Genomic DNA, 19,181 nt, shown 5'->3' with positions numbered 1-19,181 from the left:
CCCCCCTCCCAAGTCCTAATCCAACTAGGAAAAGGGGGGAGTCCTACTCTCGGTGGGAGTAGGACTCCTCCTGGCGCGCCCCAAGGCTGGCCGCACCTCTCCCCCTTTGCTCCTTTATATACGGGGGCAGGGGCACCCCATAGACACAACAATTGATCTATTGATCTTTTAGCCGTGTGCGGTGCCCCCCTCCACCATATTACACCTCGATAATATCATAGCAGTGCTTAGGCAAAGCCCTGCGTCGGTAGAACATCATCATCATCACCACGCCATCATGCTGACGAAACTCTCCCTCCACACTCGGCTGGATCGGAGTTCGAGGGACGTCATCGAGCTGAACGTGTGCTGAACTCGGAGGTGCCGTGCGTTCGGTACTTGGATCGGTCGGATCGTGAAGACGTACGACTACATCAACCGCATTGTCATAACGCTTCCGCTTTCGGTCTACGAGGGTACGTGGACAACACTCTCCCCTCTCGTTGCTATGCATCACCATGATCTTGCGTGTGCGTAGGAAAATTTTGAAATTACTATGTTCCCCAACAGGCCTCCCCTGGGCCGGTCTTGCCTGGGCCGGTCTCGCCTGGGCCGGCCTCCCCTGAGCCGGCGGTCTCGCATGGGCCGGCCTCCCCTAAGCCGGCCTCCCGAGACTTGGTCGGCCTTGAGCCGACTGGCTCGCCCGCCCGGTCGACTGCTGCCTCGCCTGGCTCTGCCTCGTCCTCGCCCGGCGCAGATGCTCTGTCACCAGCTGACTCACCGGTTGCTTCTTCATCGCTGGTGCCGTCGCCACCTGCTGCACCACCTACTTCTGTTGCTCATCGACCACATACACGCAGCCGATCCGGTATTGTGTGTCCCAAGCAACGCAAAGATGGGACGGTGGCCTGGCTTGCGGCTTGTGTTGCTCACGTCAAGGAAGATCCCTCGGCTGAACCACGTCACTTCCAGGTTGCTCTCGGGATTCCTCATTGGCGTCAAGCTATGGGGCAAGAGTATCAGGCATTGCTAACAAATGGTACTTGGCATCTCGTTCCCCCGGTCTCTGGTGTCAATGTTATTGATTCCAAGTGGGTCTTCAAAGTTAAGAAGCATGCTGATGGTTCTATTGAACGCTATAAGGCACGGTTAGTGGCGAAAGGGTTCAAGCAAAGGTATGGTCTTGACTACGAGGATACGTTCAGTCTGGTGATCAAACCGACAACTATACGCCTTCTGTTGTCCTTGGCTGTTACTCGGGGCTGGTTTCTTCGTCAGCGGGATGTTCAGAATGCTTTTCTCCATGGTATTCTGGTTGAGGAGGTTTACATGCGTCAGCCCCCGGGGTTCGTTGATCCTTCTCGCCCTCATCATCTGTGTCGCCTAGTCAAGGCGCTCTATGGGCTGAAGCAGGCTCCTCGTGCTTGGCATGCCAGATTGGGCTCTGTTCTTCGTCACTTGGTTTTGTTCCCTCCACCGCTGACACCTCGCTCTTCCTTCTGCATCGGCCTGAGGTGACGATGTATCTTCTGGTATATGTTGATGACATTATCCTCATTAGCTCCTCTGATGCTGCTGCTGATCATCTGATCTCTTCCTTGAGTGGTGATTTTGCGGTGAAGGATTTAGGAACGTTGCATTACTTCCTTGGCCTGGAAGTTTCTCGTTCTCCTGTCGGTTTGACACTCACGCAGCATAAGTACTCGATGGACTTGTTGCGACGGGCAGGTATGCTGAAGTGCAAACATGCCATGACTCCTATGTCTGCTACTGATCGTTTGTCTGCTTTTGATGGAGATCCTCTCACCTCTGATGATGCCACTGAGTATCGTAGTATTGTTGGTGGTTTGCAGTACCTGACTATCACTCGGCCTAACATCTCATATGCAGTCAATCGTGTCTGTCAGTTTCTTCATGCTCCTCGGACTTCTCATTGGACAGCGGTGAAGTCATTCTTCGTTATGTTTGCTTTACTGCCTCATATGGTTTACTCCTTCAGCCAGCACCATCTCCTATGCTTTCTGCTTTTTCAGATGCAGACTGGGCTGGTAATCCAGATGACAGGCGATCCACGGGGGGACATGTTGTCTTCTTTGGTCCTAATTTGATCGCCTGGGCTGCTCGTAAACAAGCTACAGTGTCCAGGAGTAGCACTAAAGCTGAATACAAAGCAGTTGCAAATGCTACAGCTGAGATCATATGGGTACAGTCCTTATTGAGAGAATTGGGAGTTTCTCAAACTCAGCCGCCTGTTCTTTGGTGTGACAACATTGGTGCTACATGTCTGTCATATAATCCAGTGTTTCATGCTCGGACAAAACACATTGAAGTTGACTATCACTTTGTGCGGGAACGTGTTGCACAGAAGCTACTCCACATCAAGTTCATCTCTTCAAAAGATCAACTTGCTGACATCTTCACGAAGCCTCTACCACAGCCTCAGTTTGTAGGCTGTAGGCGCAATCTTAACGTACTTTGTACTTCAGGGCATAGTTAAGATTGAGGGAGGGTGTTAGACTGTATTTATACGTAGCCTCTGTATAGGTCTTGTATATTGTACCATACACCTTTGTGTACCCCTTATATATATATATATATATATATATATATATATATATATATATATATATATATATATATATATATATATATATATGAGATAGCCACGCCCGTTATGGGTGTCGTGCAGTTTCCCCAAACCCTAAGTTTTACAACGCCCCTGGAGGCTCCAAAGACAGCCACACGCATCTGGCCGCCGCCACTGCGGTCAACGCTGTGAATCCATCCATGAGCAGGAGAAGCACCTTGCAGGAATCTGCACTGTGTGAGACGCAACGGAAGCCACTACGAACGGAGGCAGCAAACTGATGAATGCTATCGGCCGGGAAGACACCCCGCGCTCCACCGCCCTGGATCTCCCTCTCCGGCGAGAAGGGCCACCAGATCCCCCATCCAGCTAGCTACAAACCGGTCTCCAGAACAGCGGGCATCTGCAAGTCGCGGTGAACCAAACCTTAGCCGCAGCACCTGTACAACTCCTCACAAGCCCATTGGCAGCTCCAGGGCGAGAACCACGGAGGCGGGGACGGGGCCGAAGGACAAAAGGACGATGCCGTTACCACCGCCTCAACAGCACCGACCAGACCACACAGACCCATAGGCTCCTCGTTGTCGCCAGCGAGACGGAGCAGTAGTGAGGACCACTTTATTGGACGCGACGGCGCTGCCCAACCAACCCCTATCTACACGCCGGCGAAGTCCCGGGGCTCCCCCACGCCTCCTAGCAGCCATCGAAGAGGAGCGGCGAGATTGACAGCGGAAGAACCAAAATCGCCTCCCGGTCACTCCTTCGACTGAGGGGAGAGGATAATGATGTTTCGCCATAAGTGAAGCGGGTTGCCTCCAGTGCGTTGGATAGAGATCCGATGGTCTAAAATGCTGGAGGACAGACACACCATCATCACCAACTGAGAATTTTATAGTAGTAGAGATAGTATCCATAGCCCTCTTGCAGCTACCAGACTCGCACTGATCAGCTCAAATAACGAACATTGAAAACCATATATATGTCCATGAACTATGGGGAGAAAAAAGATATGCCGAGATTGGAAGGCAAAGGTGCCCTACAGCAGGCAGCATGCCTTCCTTCCACTCAACGTTCCACGACACACATGCACTAACTAACATCCCACGTTCAAAGATCAAAAAAAGCGCGAGCAGATTCCAAGCTGGCCACTCGCCCACCACACCACCATCGATCAAACCACTGCATGCGAGGCATGCAGCGCACTCACCACACAATCAAACACGTCCAAACGAAAGCATGAAAAGATTAAAAACCACGCACTTGCAACGGAAATCATCGGAAAAACTTATTTGATCCTGCTTGTCCATGCTAAGCATGCTCAACACGGACGCGCTATCAGTCACTAATCCCGGGTGCCGATGGCGGAGGTGACAGCAACGCCGTGATGCCGAGGGCGATGGTCGCCAGCTTCCTGAACTCGGCGTCCTCAGCGGCCAGCGGCGACGTGTCGTCGGCCTCGCCGAACGCGTCCTCGCAGGTCCCGGGCGCGTCCAGCGCCGCGCTGAGCTGCGTCAGCGCGTCCCGGGTGGACTTGTCCTCGCCCCGGGCGATGTCTTTCGCGGCCTCGCCGAGCTGGTCCACGGCGTCCGAGTACACCTCCGCACACACGCCGAGGCGCTCCCGCCTCCCCGCGTCCTCCTCCGAGGCGCACAATGCGGCGATGCGTTTGGCCGTGCCGTTGGCCGCCGCCCCCGCGATCTTTGCCGCGATGGCGGCGAGGCCGCGCGCGTCGGCGGTGGCGCTCGCGTTGTCGGCGTGGAAGGTCTTGACGCAGTAGTTGTAGCCGATGGACGGGTGGCCTGCGGCGAAGGACTTGCATGTGTCTTCTAATGTAGTAGAGGACTCGCAGGTTGATGAGATGAGCAGGAGGAAGAAGACGTAGGCGAGCGGCCTCATGGTTGGCTTGGACCGATGGTTTTCGCCTGCGTTGCGTACGTTTCAGGTCTGGTGGTGAATGGGAATGGGGATGACTGGCTGACTGGTGAGTGGTATAATATATACTGGTGAGAGTTAGGGTGTGTTTGGTTTGAGCCCCAACTAGCCCCACCAAAATATTGGTATGACTAAAGCACGGGCATGACCAAAATTTTGGAAAGATGGTGTTGTTTGGTTTATAGCCATTGTACATGCCAATTTTTTTGGCAAAGTTGCTGGACTTCCGTTTGGCTTGGAGCCAACTGAGTTTATGTATGGCAACATGTATTGGGTTAGTGCTTGGTTTGATTCTAGTTTATCAATGATATAGGCTGCTAAAAGAGTGAGACGCATAAAGGACTATGGGCCGTTCCGCCAAAAAAAAATAGAAGGGATTATAAGGTCAACGAGACTAAAGTCCACGGCATTGAAAACACGATTAGGAAACAAATCGCTGCAATTGTTATTAGGGTTGCTTTGGATTACGGAGGCAGTACCAGCATGCATGTCGTGCGTGGAGCGACTCTCACGCAGAAAAAGGGCTGCAGTTAATTATGGAGGCAAACACCCAATTTAATCAGGTAGATTTGCGATAGCGCGGGAAGGTTTAGATTCAGTTAGCGTTTATTTGGCCGGATAATTCGCCTGTCATTCCAATACAGCGTATTCACGTACGGAAGAGCGGGCGTCGAACTCGCCAATTTATTGGCGAACGTTTTCCGCGCCGACGACGAGCCAAAGAATTGGCGAAAATAACATGGGAAGGTCCAGGGCGTGGTGGGCGAGCCAAAATTTTGGCCCCAGCCCAAACGATAGCCAAATCATGCGGGCACGCCAATTTTTTGGTATGGTCATCGTTGGCTGTGAACCAAACACACCCTTAGAAAGAAGGTTTTGTCGTGATTTGGCCCTTGGCATTGCCATGTATATATACTGGATGATGCTTGATCGTCAAGGTTACATTGTGATACACAAGATTCTATTAGGATCAATCTACCTTTACACAGGATGAGATTGCAGGGGAACGGGGATATGGCGTCCGAGATTGTGGAAAGAAAATGCTCGAGTTAGCGGAGGACTAGTGCAATTGAAGAAATGCCACGTACAAGGTGGATCGATTTGGTTTAGTCAAATTAAAGTGGGGCATTCTCGTGTATCATGTTAACCAGAATTGCTTGAGCCCCATTGCCGATCTCTCTGAAAATTCACAGTTGCACACCTTCACCATCTCCTTAGCATCACTCTCTATACAGATCCTGATGTGACCCAAATCTTTTGCTATTCCAACTTGGATGGCCAACAATTCCATCATTTGAGCACTTGGTGCAAAATGACACCATTGAGCATGAGCTCTTATATTTAGCTGCTATGTAACACCCCCCCCCCCCCCCCCCCTCCTTGAGTAACTAGATGATACCCAACACGTTGTTGCTGGATAATTTGCAACATATTTCAATGAGTTTCCTTGTATGAAACATGAATATTTGAAGTAATAATATAAGAGCTAGAAGTGAACATATATATGACTTATTGTGTTTTTTATTATATAATATTTATTAAATATAAATATCACAATAGAATAGAAATTTTCATGCATGCTTGCATGTTGAGGTGAGTTTTTTCCCATGCATGTTGCATGACGTGGCATGCTTGTATGTTTAGACAAATAGGTTAGTGGGGGTGGCCTTTTTTCATGCATGTTGCATGACGTGGCATGCTTGTATGTTTAGACAAATAGGTTAGTGGGGGTGGCCTTTTTTCATGCATGTTGTGTGATGATGTGGCATGATTGCATGTCGAATGAAATAAGTTAGTGGGGGCTAGCTATTAAGATATAGAAGATTCCATCCGCATCTTTGATCATCAAACATGTGCTACCAAAACCGGAAAAATCAAGGAACGCGATATCAACATTGATCTTTAGGATTCCCTAACTAGACGTACCCATTGAAATGTCATCACCTTCGCCGCGGGTTTAGCTTCTTTGCCTATAGTTGTTAGATGCACAACAATATCCAAAGCCCAACAAACAGAAGTTTGTACTGATCTTTCCTTCTCCCCATGGGTTCTATCATTTCTTTCTGACCAGACAGCCCAACAACCACAAATGACATTAAATGCAAATTAATCAGAGCCTTGCTTGCCCTAAATATAGTCTTTGCTTGTCCGTTTGTTTCCATATTTTTCTTTGTACTTTTATTTATATTTTGAAATACCATCAAGTATAAAAATTTATGCAGTTTTTTTTAAACTGTCAATGCAGTGCTAAAAAATATATTTGTGCAACTTTAAAAAAATGTTTGTACCATTCATAAAAAATTAATGTGACATTAAAAAAGTTCACACATTTCAAACAAATGTACTTGATATTTCAAAAAATGTTATGCAGTGTGAAAAAATGTTCTTGTAATTAGAATAACTTTGTATCATACAAAAAAATTCAGCATGTATATCGAAGAAGGTTAACACATAATAGAAAAATATTCACAACAAGTATGTGAACAGATGTTAATCATATATTTAAAATGTTAAACATAAAATAAAAAAGTATAAGATGTATAAAAAATGTATAATGTCTATTTAAATTCGACATCAAAAGATATATGTAAAAATATAATCATGTACTCGAAAATTGTTAAACATTTAAACAAATGTTTCTCATATATACGAAAAATATAAAGTACATATGAAATGTAGACATGTGTTGAAAAAAAAGGGGGAAAAGCACGAAGAAAACCGAAGAAAGTCAGTGAAAATAAAGAGAAAGAAACATAAAATCGAAGAGGAAAAAAGGAAACAAAAAGGAAAACACAAAAAAGGGGAAATGGAAGAAAATCAAAGAAAAAAAAACAGAGGGAAACCAAAGAAAAACGAAGTAAAAGAGTAAAACAAAAAAGAACAAAGAAAACTGTTCAAACAGTGGAAACCGGAAGAAATTGCTACAATAAAAAGTTGGCTCAGTAAAACAAAAACCACAGTGGCAGCGAGAATCGAACATGCGACCTCCGCCTTCCAGGTTCAACGAACCAACAACCACGCCACCCACCATCTAGAGCATATGTATGTCTTTCTTAACATTTTCATCCATCTACTTTCCTTATTCCTTTTTTTTCTCTTCTTCCTGGTTGAATGAACTTTTCAAACTTTTCGTGAACCTATTCGCAAAACCAATGAAATTTTTCTTAATTTTTGATGAACTTTTTTTTGAATCAATGATTTTTTCCCAAATTTTTGATGAACTTTTTTCAAATCCGATGAACTTTCTTCAAATTCGATGAACCTTTTCCAATTTCGATGAACTCTTTTTCAAAATTAGTGAAATTTTTTCAAATCCGATGAACTTTCTTCAAATTTGATGAACTTTTTCCAAATTTGATGATTTTTTTCAAAATCAGTGAACTTTTTTCAAAGTCGATGAACTTTTTCCAAATTACATGATTTAAAAAAAGCAGTGAATTTTTTTCAAAATTGGTGAACTTTTTCCAAATTCTATTATTTTTTTCCAAATAAATGAACTTTTTTCAAAATCGGTGAACTTTTTTTAAAGACGATGTACTTTTTTGAAAATTGATGAACTTTTTCCAATTTGTATGAGCCTTTTGAATTTGTGTATGTTTTTTTGAATACATGAACTTTTTCCCTAATTCGTGATGTTTTTAAAAATCTGTGGACATTCAAAATTTGTTCACATTTCTTTTTTAAAGAATCCTGTTTTGCTAAATAGCGCAGCTGAATTATAGTTCTTATACATTTCGCGTTGCAAATTTTTCATAAGGGCTTAATAGGTCTAGTGGTTAGCCAATCATGTACTCGAGCCGACTGGTGCAGGTTCGAATCCCAAGTAGGCGACATATAGCGGGCGCCCGTATATCTCGCCTGCAGCGAGACGGGAGGACGCTCGCCAAGGGGAGCGAGACGGGCCGGCCAGGAGCGCGGGATGCCACAGCCTCCTTTTTTCTGTGTTTTTAACGCTTTCTCTTTTTTTCTTTATTTTTGTACCTTTTTGTACTTTAAAAATATATAATACAGTATATATTAAAAAAATATTATATGTAAATCATTTGAAAAATGTTGATCAAGTATTTGAAAAAAATAAATATGGATAAATAAAATGTTTATCACATATACGAAAAATGTGTATAAAAATGTGATCATGTATTTAAAAATATTAATAAAGCATTTAAGATTTGTTGAGAAAGTATTTGAATTTTTTTGATCAAGCATTCGAAAATATCATATGTGTATAGAAAAAATATTGACCATGCAGAAAATGTATATCTAGCATTTTAAAATTGTTAAATGTGTATGGAAAAAATGTTGACCATGTATTAAAAAATGTAGATCTGGTATTAAAAAATGTTACTCAAGCATTCGAAGAATGTTTAATGTGTATAGAAATTTTTTTGACCATGTATTAAAAAATGTGATCTAATATTTGAAAAATCTTACTGAAGAATTTTTTTAAAATTATATATGTATAGATAAAAAATCTAAACCATGTATTCATAAAATGTTAATCTTGTATTTGAATAATATTATTCAAGCATTTAATAAAATGGTAAATTCATATTTAAAAAATTCTTGTATTTGAGAAATATTAGACATGTATTAGATATATACCGAAAATGTGTATTGAAAGCCAATAAACCCAAGAGAAAACAAAAGAAAACCAATGAAAAATATGAAAAAAAAAGTTTAAAAAAATGAAGAGAAAAGAAATAGTGTAAACTCAGGAAAGAAATAAGGAAAACCAAAAAGAAAGAATGAAGAAAGAAAGAAAATACAAGAATCAGTGAATACAGAGAAAAGCTGCTGAAAAAACAAAAGAAAATCGTAAAAAAACTTTGAAAAACCAGTGGTAAATCATCTTATTTTGCATCAAGTACAAAGCCTCTGTATACTTCAGCGTGAACTTAAGACTATCGTAGGGGCTGCCCTCGATTTCACCAGGAGACCGCGGATCAAATCACCGCCTGGTCGTTCGTTTTAACTTCTACTTTCCTTTAAGCTTGCATGAGCGGGCCGGCCTGTTACTGTACACTCTTGGAGAGAGAGTTGCTTCTGTCTTGCTTAATGCGAAATATAGTCATTTTGTTCGGTCGTTCTTCTTTCATTCTGAGGATGATTAATAGTATAGCCAACTGTTGGCTATATGATGTTGTCTTGTCATACATAGTTATCATTTGTAGTCACACATACAACAAGGTTGGCTATAAGAGTACTATTTTTTCCACCTTCTCTTTGTCTCTTTCTTTGTATTTGTTGCATTTGCCTAGGAGTACGTATATAGCTTGACTGGATGAGAGCTCACCCCTCACTTTCACGTCTTTCTCCTGCACATAGGTAAAATTTCCATGTAAGCGGTCTATAAGCCTGCTATGTACTTGCTCATTTCCTTCAGTTTTTGGGTCGTTCGTTCTCCTTTATTTACTTTTGTTTACATTTCATAATATTCTAAATACATATCTTCCAAAATTAGTTAATTAATTAAATAAATTAAAGTGTACATCATGCATTTAAAAATGATCACCTTAGCCAATGGCCCTTTTAGGTTTGTATTGAACCTGGATGTCCGTCGTCTTAATTTGTTTCACTTGTTTTATGTGTGTTTCCCTAGTGTCTGTAAAACTTTAAGGGCTTTAGTTCGCTAAAGCCAGTCAAGCATCTCTTATCTAAGAAATACATCCAATTTTCTAGTCCTGGCAATTGCTCCAGCAAACACTTGAACTAAAATTATTTATGTAGAATGCTGAATGATAGCAATATGCACAATCTCTCTGGTAATTCATGTTTGAGCCCGGGCGCATTTGCACCCAATTAACAGTAAATTAAAAAAACTAAGTTTTTTGGCATCAAAGATGCTCAGGTGCGGAAGGAGCGTGCAAATTTTCATGTTGTAAGGACATTTGAAGAGCTCTAGGCAAAAAAAAAGGGTCCAAATAGTGTTCTCTTTCGAAGTTCCTTTGACAACTAGATTTTGTATTCGTTGCCGCGACCTCATCGAATGTCCAAATACCATGATTTTTTTGCACGCACATCGCGTATTCGATCATCTTGCATGTCAAAAAATTTCAGGAATTTTCGTTTTTTTTACCATTTTATTTGATTTTGTTATTCATGCCCAGGTGCAGATGTGCCTAGGCACCGAATCGCCTCTCTCCAATATCTCACACTTTCCTAAATATTATACATTGCCCTTTTACATTTTTATTGCAATTATACTGTTTGCCATTTTGCTTTGCAGACTGTTGGTCGTAGAGATCGTTAGTTAAGTGATAAAACCTGACAGGAAACCAAGACTACCTGTGGACCCTTGAATTTCATTCGCTACAATTCTTGCTGATGCTTTTGGATACGAAGTTCTGAACGTGGTCGTTCTGGAGCTTTCAGCAGAGGTAGTCGACAATTTTCCTTGGCATGTTTGTTGTGGTATTGGTTTCTGTCTCTAACCAGCTATAGCCGGTACCAAGCTTCTGATGTGGATCCTGTGGTTATTACGTTGTCTGGTATTAATCCTTGGTACAATCTGTACCATCAGTTCGTCAGCTCAAAATGAAAATTTAAGCAACATGGGCTGCCTTAGGGTACGTCCGTTTTCCTTCCCAACGTCCCCCAACGGATAGAAGTTGGCCCGTTTCCTTCCACCCTGGCCTCTCACACGCTGCTGTTTACTGCTCTGTGTACTAACCTCTAACCTTTGCGCCTGCTTTCAGTCTCAGGAGTACTTTTTACCAAGCTCCTCCCTTGGCAGAGAAATGCTCTTGCATAGGCCATAGCACCAGGACCGTGCTATGCTAAGCCTCATTCATGGTCACACCAACAAAATCAACGCAGCAGCTGCTGCAGATGCCGTTCTAGCCTACCTAACCCAGTGTCACCGCTCACCTCATCTTGGTTTCCACGGGAGACGCGGACGGAACTGGGAAACTCGGTGGCTGCTCAAACGGGACGCCACCATATCTAATCCAAGCGGCTTCTTGTTGGGTGCGAAAAGCTCCGCCATTGCGTTGTGTATGTCAGTTCTTGCGTGGCCTTGCTGTCCCGTAGCGTATGGCCGTGCCCGGGGATGCTGAGGGATCGGCCGTGGCGTTTGGCGACGTGAGAGAAGTAGGTCGCCCAACTGAATCGGCTGCGATCGCTAATGGCCAAATAGCCGTCGCGTCAATGGTGATGCTCCATCCTCGAGCCGTAGGCTGGTGAACGGGTCGTCGTCGTCGTCGCCGTCCTTGTCTTGATGGAAAACTATCTTGTCACCGTGCGTTTGGTGCTAGAATGTTTTGTTGTTACAGTGGATTGGTCCAATTCGAGCGTCGGGTATCTGGATGAATTCAGGCCGGTACTAAGCGGATACGAGCTGCGTGAATCTGTATAATTTGACATGAAACTATAGTAGATGGAGTATCTGGATGAATTCAGGTTGGTGGCGTGGCGGTCTCGTGGAGGATTTAAGGCATGTGCAGGACGGGACCCCGCGCTGTCTGTGGTGGTAGCGTCTGAGCTTTGGCACCACTACGTGGTCGCAGTCGGAGAATAGCCTCCTGCCCTGTGCAAGCGTTTGCAGTGTGCATACATACAACACTGATGATACGCGGGCGTCGGCGACGCGGTTCGCGCCTGTGCGTGCGTACGGTCAAAAACGGGCGGGAGATCACATGGTCTTAACCTCTCGCCAACTGCCCAGCCCCGACGTGTTCCGCCCATAATACTCGCCATATATTCCCAACACACAAAGCAAGGCGCGGTTCACTTCTTCCCTTGGCCACCACGAGCGCCGGTCACCGCGCAAGCAAGCAGCAGCACCGCCGGCGCATCCGATTCAATTCAATACTCCTACTCTACAAACCAAAGAGGTTCTAGAGAGGGAGGCTAGCAGAGTTAACGAGGCGAGCGAGAGGGCATTCAAGGTGGTGATGGGAGTTGTTGGTCGCTACCGACGCTACGTGGTTAGTAACAAGCCTGCCGGGTCTGACGCTGGTAGCTGCGACCGCTGCCGCTTGGAGCTTGAGGCCACCCGTCCAATTCAATGCGGCTGCAATGGCAGTGCCTCCCCTTTCTCGGCGGCAACAGTGGCCGGAATGGAATGGATGCGCCCCGTGGGCCGTGGCACCGTGGCTTTTCAAAATTTCAGGTGGCTCCCTCCATCTCCATCCATGGTTGGCGATTTTTCTTCAGTTCAGGTGGCATCGCCGGGCATGTTGCCATTGATGGCTTGGTCGGTCCACGTCCAAGAAGGAAGAACCGCTCATCGATCGATAGCACGATTCGAGTAATGGGATCCAGTGGTCTCGAAAACGTAAGTATCCATCGTCTCGGATTCATAAACAAGGACCACGGCTCCTGCACACTTCTGCTAAGTTGGTCGACGTCAACACGACTGGAGCCAAGATTGAACCCTCCGCATTCAAGATCAAATGCCCATAGGCCAGCCAAGTAGGAGTAGTTCAAAGTACTCTAAGTGCAACGATATGACATGATCACAGAACAAAGGAATTATGCCACGGTAACAGAAATGCAAATAGACTGATCATGTAGTGCTTTCTTTTTTCAATCTAGACTAGACTTTTACTCGAAGCATTTTCTCCCTCTCCTTGGTGGCTAGGACGAACTCTCCACTTCAAACTTCGCCTACAAGTCTGTGGATAAGCCTCCCCTTTGTCCGTCTCTTCAACGGCAAGTGGCGTGAAGGAGAATTCCGGTGCTTTCGTGCTTTTTAGTCCTCGCAGGTGCGGTGTCCGGACATATGGCGATGCTTCTTCTTCAAGTTTGCCTTCCGGACTCCGATCCTTCCTTGAGTTCGTCCATCCAGACGCAGTCGACTGCAGCTCCATAGCGTTGGTTCTTAGGGACCCGTGCACGAAGATTTCTCGGCTGACATCAACAAGGTGAAGCCGGCTTCGATAGGGAAGCGGCGGTCGACGGCTCGTTCTGACAGCGGTAGTGGTCCTTCGATGGTCTAGAAACCTCGATGTAATTTTGTTATGTTTAAGGTCTATTGTTATCACCCCTTTTTTGGTTATAAGATGTTTTGAATATTTCAGTAGGGACTACATACAAACTAAAATGAATAAGAAAACACACTAAAACACGTCTATATACACCCTATTGAAAAAAAAGTTAGAACAACTTATATTTCAGAATGGTGAGAGTACTTATGATGAACTTTATAATGGATCTGTTTTTTTTACAAAAAGAAAGATTACCACCGTTTTATAAGCAAAAGATTCCCTTCGGGCTAACCCCCCCCCCCCTCATTCAGCTACCTCCACCCCAACGTCACATTTGTCACTTTCCTTGCCTACGTCATCCATCACACACTCCCGCCAACACCCCGAAACCCCGCTGACCTCTCGGCCCACCTTGGATTCACTCACCAACAGACGTTACAGCCAGAATCGTTGCATTCGTCGTCGTTGGTCGAAAGCTCGAGGACGAGTACAGGCGCCGTCGAGCATCGTTTCATCAGAAAAGGAATCGGCGGAGGAGCACTATGACATAGAGCACCCACGCTCCAGCTAAATGGCGTCGGAATCACGACACGCTAGTGACATCTTGAAAGCTGGAGTTCGGTCGTGGCGAGCTTGCTCGGCGACCGACGAGCACGACTTCGAGGAGAATCAAGCTCGTCGACACCTAACGACGATTTCCTCAGCCCTGCATCCACCCACAACCTTGGCGTGGCCGCAACAACGCCTACTATAGCTCTCACCTCCTTCGACCGGCAAGTGTTCGACACATCGCCTAGGTTTTTTGTTTTGCTTTTTCCAATGTTTTCTTTGGTGTTTTTGCAATCAAGTTCAGCATTGAATATTGCAATTAGTATATGAAGAGGTTAAGGGAAATGTTTTTTATTGACTCTTCGTCTAAGGGGGAGGAAGAAGATGACGATGAATTGAGATGGCCATTGTCGTGATCGTCCACGAGGACTTTCGAAGACCGAGACTAGGATCATAGTTCGACCGCTTGTATATCAACCGTGATAGGGCCGAAGGTCATGCTAATCTTTTCAAGGATTACTTCGCACCCAATCCAACATCCGAAGAAATATTTCTTGGCAGTGATTTTCGGATGCACCGAAGTCTCTTCATCACCATTGCAAAAGGTGTTGAGGATCATGATCCTTGGTGTAAACTGAGAAGGAGTTCATCAGGAGAAATAAGTGTGAGTCCATTGATGAAGTGTGTCGCGACTCTTCGGGTGCTTGCCATTGGATGTTCAGCTGACGCCATTGATAGGTCAGTGCAAAGGGTATTCCAAAATTCCAACCATCATTCTCGAGGTAAGTGCGTCAGAGGATCTTTGGATTTGGCATTCATCCTTTGGCTTGCGTGAATCCCATAATTGCATGAATGTGCTTTCGAGATCACCATTTTTTGGAAGGCTTGTTGCCGGAGATGCTTCAAATTGCAACTATGTTATCAAAGGCCATTAGTACATGATGGGCTACTACCTTGCAGATGGCATCTATCCTCTATGTGTCACATTTCTGAATACAATCCAGTGCCCTCAAAGCAACAAGAGATCTCACTTTGCAACACAGCAAGAGTCGGCAAGAAAGGATGTTGAGAGAGCTTTCAGTGTGCTTCAAAAGCACTTTGCCATTGTCAGTGGCCCTGTCGAGTATTGGAAGCCACATGCCCTCTAGCAAATCATGACATGTTGCATCTTCTTGCACAACATGAACATCGAGAATGAGAAAGGGCAATGCTAGAGAACTTCCTATACAGTTTCAGTGTGGATCCTGTCAAGCTGGAACACAATGCAAACATGACACAAGGATTCCTCGTAGCGCAACGGAGTATCGAGAACCAAGAAGTTCATACCTAGCTTTAAGATGATCGTGTTGAGCCCTTGTGAGCACTTCATAGCACTTGATTGGTGTGCTTTTACCATGCTTGTTATTCAGACTAATACTTCATTCGAACCCTTTCGTGTGTTTGAATTTGAATAGTTAATTTTGTAATATTGTTGAATTGTGTGAACCTAAATTAACAAGTTTGGACGTAATCTCTGCGCAAATGACTACTCAATTGAAATGGAGTATGCAAATCGAAAGATAGAAGAATTGGCAAAGAATTTTGTTTAGAGAGTTAAGTTTTATGACTTTGACTACTCAATTGAAATGGAATATGCCACGGTAGAAGATACAAGAATTTTATCCCTTTTTAACTCCTCAATTGAAATGGAATATGCAAATCAAAAGATAGAAGAATTGGCAAATTTGATGAGTTGAGCTTTGAGGGATAAAATTTTAGGAGTTCGGTCAGAGATGCCTAGGTGCAACGAGATGATACGATCACACGACAAAGAAAGTATGCCACGGTAAAAAAATGCAAAGAGACGGACCATGTAGTGATTCCCCCCCCCCCCCCCCCCCCCCAGGAAAGTTACCACACCGTTCTATAAGCAGTGATCTTGGGTAGAAATGTATCCACTTTGATTCGATTTGGGATCAACTTGGGAGCCGTAGAATTCGCAGAAGCAAGAAATGATCACAAACCCTGACCTAAACTCACAGCTGGCCCATGGCCATCCACGGACTGAGCACGCTTGACTGCGAGTCTGCGCGCGCACTACGGCCGTGGATCCGCATAGTTGACAACCACACGCGCACCACTCCCCGGAAAAGGATAGACAAACACGTAGCTGCACGCACGGCTTCCTGCCACCTGCTCACCATCTGAGCTCCATCGGCCACCGGACCGGAGCGCCAAAATTCTGGAGGAGAATGGATCGAGGAAGACGACGACGGCGCAGCCCAAATCAACGGAAGCTTCGATCCAAGCTCATCATCTGGTTCTGCTTCTGGGGCCAATTCTATTTTTACGTACAGCAGAGTCCTCATATAATATGGAAGTCGACAAAAAAAACTTCAGGGTCCGAAATTACAGACGGGCTAATTATAATCCTCCTATTATACGCCTACGATCCAGCGGTACAGGCCCATGAGGCCCGCCTCGTCCTCGTCCGCCGCCCGCGGCGCCGCCATGGCCGCCGCCTCGGGGTCCCACCGCCACGAGTCCTCCTGCCGGTGGCTGTGGTGGCTCTGGCTCCACCGCGCGCTCCACCGCCCGGAGAGGGACGACGCCGAGGAGGCCAGCCGGTCCACGTACTCCCGGAGCCACCCGCGCGACCCCGCCGCCTCCGCCAGCGCCTCGCCCGGGCCCTGCGGCGCGGCGCGCTGCCCGGCCACCGCCGACTTGGCCGCCGCCGCGGGGCGCGCGATGCGCGCCACCACGGCCTCCACCTCCTCGTCCACGCGGTAGTCGAAGGAGCCGAGGGAGTATGTGCGGCGGTCGTCCCCCGCGGCGGACGAGCGTCGGTTGCTCACGCTGCCGATCTCGACGCGGAAGCTCCTGGACGCGTTGCTGCTGCTCCTCGCGTCCAACGGCTCCTGCTGCGCGGCGGCGGTGTAGGCGGTGGGGAGAGGCGGGTGCGGCAGCGAGATGGCGGCGCGGCAGAGCGGGCACGACGGCGTGTTGCGGAGCCACGCGTCGACGCAGGCGGCGTGGAACGCGTGCCGGCACGCCGGGAGCAGCCGCAGCTCGGCGTCGGGCACGAACGGCGACAGGCAGACGGCGCAGTCCGGGGAGCTCTTGGGCAGCGCCGCCAGCGCCGACGCCATCGTGAAGAGCGGAAGTGACGCGATCAGCCGCTCCTTCTCGTCGTCGACCACCTCGCCCCCTGCCGCTGCCGCTGCCGCCGGGCCCGCCGCGGGTGTCGCCGAAGGGGCGGCCGCCTCGGCGTCGGAGCGGGAGGAGGCGCCGAGTCCCCTGGAGACAGCGCTCGGCGACGGAGAGGATGTTTGCCGCGAGGAGAGGCAGCGGAGGAGGAAGTGGATGGAGATGGAGGCGCAGAAGACGAAGGCGAGGAGGGCCGCGATGATGAGGAGCGACGGGGAGAGGTTGAGCGAGGAGGAAGGCGGCGGAGGCGGCGACGGCAATGGCGGCGGGGGGATGGTGACGGCGAGGGGGTCCCCGGCGTACGGTGGCGCGGGCGGCGGGAGGGAGTCCATGGCGGAGAGGCAGGAGGAGAGAACGCGTGTTTAAGGCTCGGTAGCTGGCCGCGGTCTCGAGCCTTTTATGGGTTTTGGGGTGCGGGTGCGTGGGCGTGGCGACGGGGAGCTATGCTACGCCATACTGCCGCCGTAGGCAGCGCAGCGGGGATGGAGAACTGGAAGGTAAAAAATACTGCTGGTTTCGCCATCACAGGAAGCAGGAATGTGAATGGCCCTCACAGTTTCTCCACCCAACTTTTGTCGTTCATCTCACCATCTTTCGCTTTGCATTTTTGACTATGCTCGTCTTTCTGCACTGCAATTGCACATCTGGATCGTTTCAGTTGTCCGTATTATGCGAAATTGCAGGAGACAGGTCAACCGTTCCTACTCTAATCGGTCGTGTGGAGATCACAAATCCTACTTAATTCGATGTTCATATACTGCTACGTGATGTTTCAGCCTTGTTCTACTGCAGTACTGACACGGTGCATTTGGCCGGATTCGACGAGTCGTCCCAAGTGACGGGACAAACAGAGAGCTGACGCCGGCCCTTTTGTCCATGGCCAGATGTAAAAGGGAAGCCACAAACCATCCGATTTGCTTCGATTTGGGCCGCTTTTGTCCAACTATTCTGTGTGGGGGGCTTGCGCAATTAGCTTTGATTGACACGAGAAAAGCCGAATAGGCCCATTCTTTGTTCTTCCGGGAGAAGCTAAAGCCCTTTTCGTAGGACGCTACACGGCCAATTCGTGAGAATATGCACACTGTCGGTTTTTACTGCCGAGCTTTGTGGATCATCGGAAGATCAAGCTGGAGTGACCGCACCGACAACGTATTTTGGTGGAAGAACAACTACCAATTCGATCGACTCTGCCATGAATGCACATACTGTATTAATTAAAATCACTATGGGGTGAGACATGCACGGGCGGCCTATATATTTCTCTACTAGACCTGCTGGGGCCATGGGTATCTACCCCGATCAGCGAAGTTGCTTGCGTTGGAAGCTCAGTATAACTCTCTTGTAAATTAGTGAAGAAGAAGAAGAAGAAGAAGAAGAAGAAGAAGAAGAAGATTAACAGCATATTTATTTTAAATTAGTTAAGGCGCATCAAAATTTAGATCGAGCGGAAAAAGGACGGCGTAGGTAGTAGTAATGCAATTGGGTGCCGGTACATGCTGCTCTGTACGGGCCTTTAATTTCCCATGTCTGTGAATTTATGAACTACATCAGTCACATAGCAACCTATTGTAGGCCCCGCGTTTCAGTGCACTCATGGCGTATCAAACGGGAAATTACCTAATCTGTGCAAGTAGAAATGTCCCTTGAATTTTGTTTTTGAAACGGATAAAGTCCCTTGAATTGATTAGCATAGTGTAGATCTCTCTCTCTCTCTCTCTCTCTCTCTCTCTCTCTCTCTCTAGCGAGCTGTCTGGATAATTTTGCGTCCGTCATCACGTAATACGCAATATATACTTAATTATCAACGAGCTGGGTAGCATTGTTAATTAGGAGCGATGATTAGAGAGATACTCCTATGTGGAATTTGACTTGGAATTGTTTAATGCCATTGGAATTCCATTGCACATGTACATGTAGATAGGTTGTTGGAGCCTGGAAGCTACGCCGGAGCATCGTTCAGCTGGAATAATACCAGCACTCACAAGTAAGCGGTCACATATGCGCTTGTCACCTGTTGGATT

The 19,181-nt window shown here is 46.8% G+C and overlaps 2 protein-coding genes across 2 annotated transcripts; both read right to left on the bottom strand.

The window, feature by feature from the left end:
• Window positions 1-3,527: 3,527 nt before the first annotated feature.
• Window positions 3,528-4,516, bottom strand: LOC123141661 (putative invertase inhibitor). Its single transcript, XM_044560749.1, has one exon. It carries the CDS (start codon window positions 4,460-4,462, stop codon window positions 3,902-3,904), a length of 561 nt encoding a protein of 186 aa, XP_044416684.1. The 5' UTR covers window positions 4,463-4,516; the 3' UTR covers window positions 3,528-3,901.
• Window positions 4,517-16,240: 11,724 nt separating this feature from the next.
• LOC123141660 (E3 ubiquitin-protein ligase ATL4) lies at window positions 16,241-17,705 on the bottom strand. The gene has a single exon (XM_044560748.1). It carries the CDS (start codon window positions 17,490-17,492, stop codon window positions 16,392-16,394), a length of 1,101 nt encoding a protein of 366 aa, XP_044416683.1. The 5' UTR covers window positions 17,493-17,705; the 3' UTR covers window positions 16,241-16,391.
• Window positions 17,706-19,181: the final 1,476 nt, after the last annotated feature.

This window comes from Triticum aestivum, chromosome 6D (genome assembly GCF_018294505.1).
Source record: "Triticum aestivum cultivar Chinese Spring chromosome 6D, IWGSC CS RefSeq v2.1, whole genome shotgun sequence".
NCBI lineage: Eukaryota > Viridiplantae > Streptophyta > Magnoliopsida > Poales > Poaceae > Triticum > Triticum aestivum.
The sequence above is the reverse complement of the archived record's forward strand: the minus strand, read 5'-3'. Positions and strand labels throughout refer to the sequence as shown.

Excerpts from the sequence above, each read along its gene's own strand:
- LOC123141661 (XM_044560749.1), bottom strand. The coding sequence starts at position 4,462 with ATGAGGCCGCTCGCCTACGTCTTCTTCCTCCTGCTCATCTCATCAACC.
- LOC123141660 (XM_044560748.1), bottom strand. The coding sequence starts at position 17,492 with ATGGACTCCCTCCCGCCGCCCGCGCCACCGTACGCCGGGGACCCCCTC.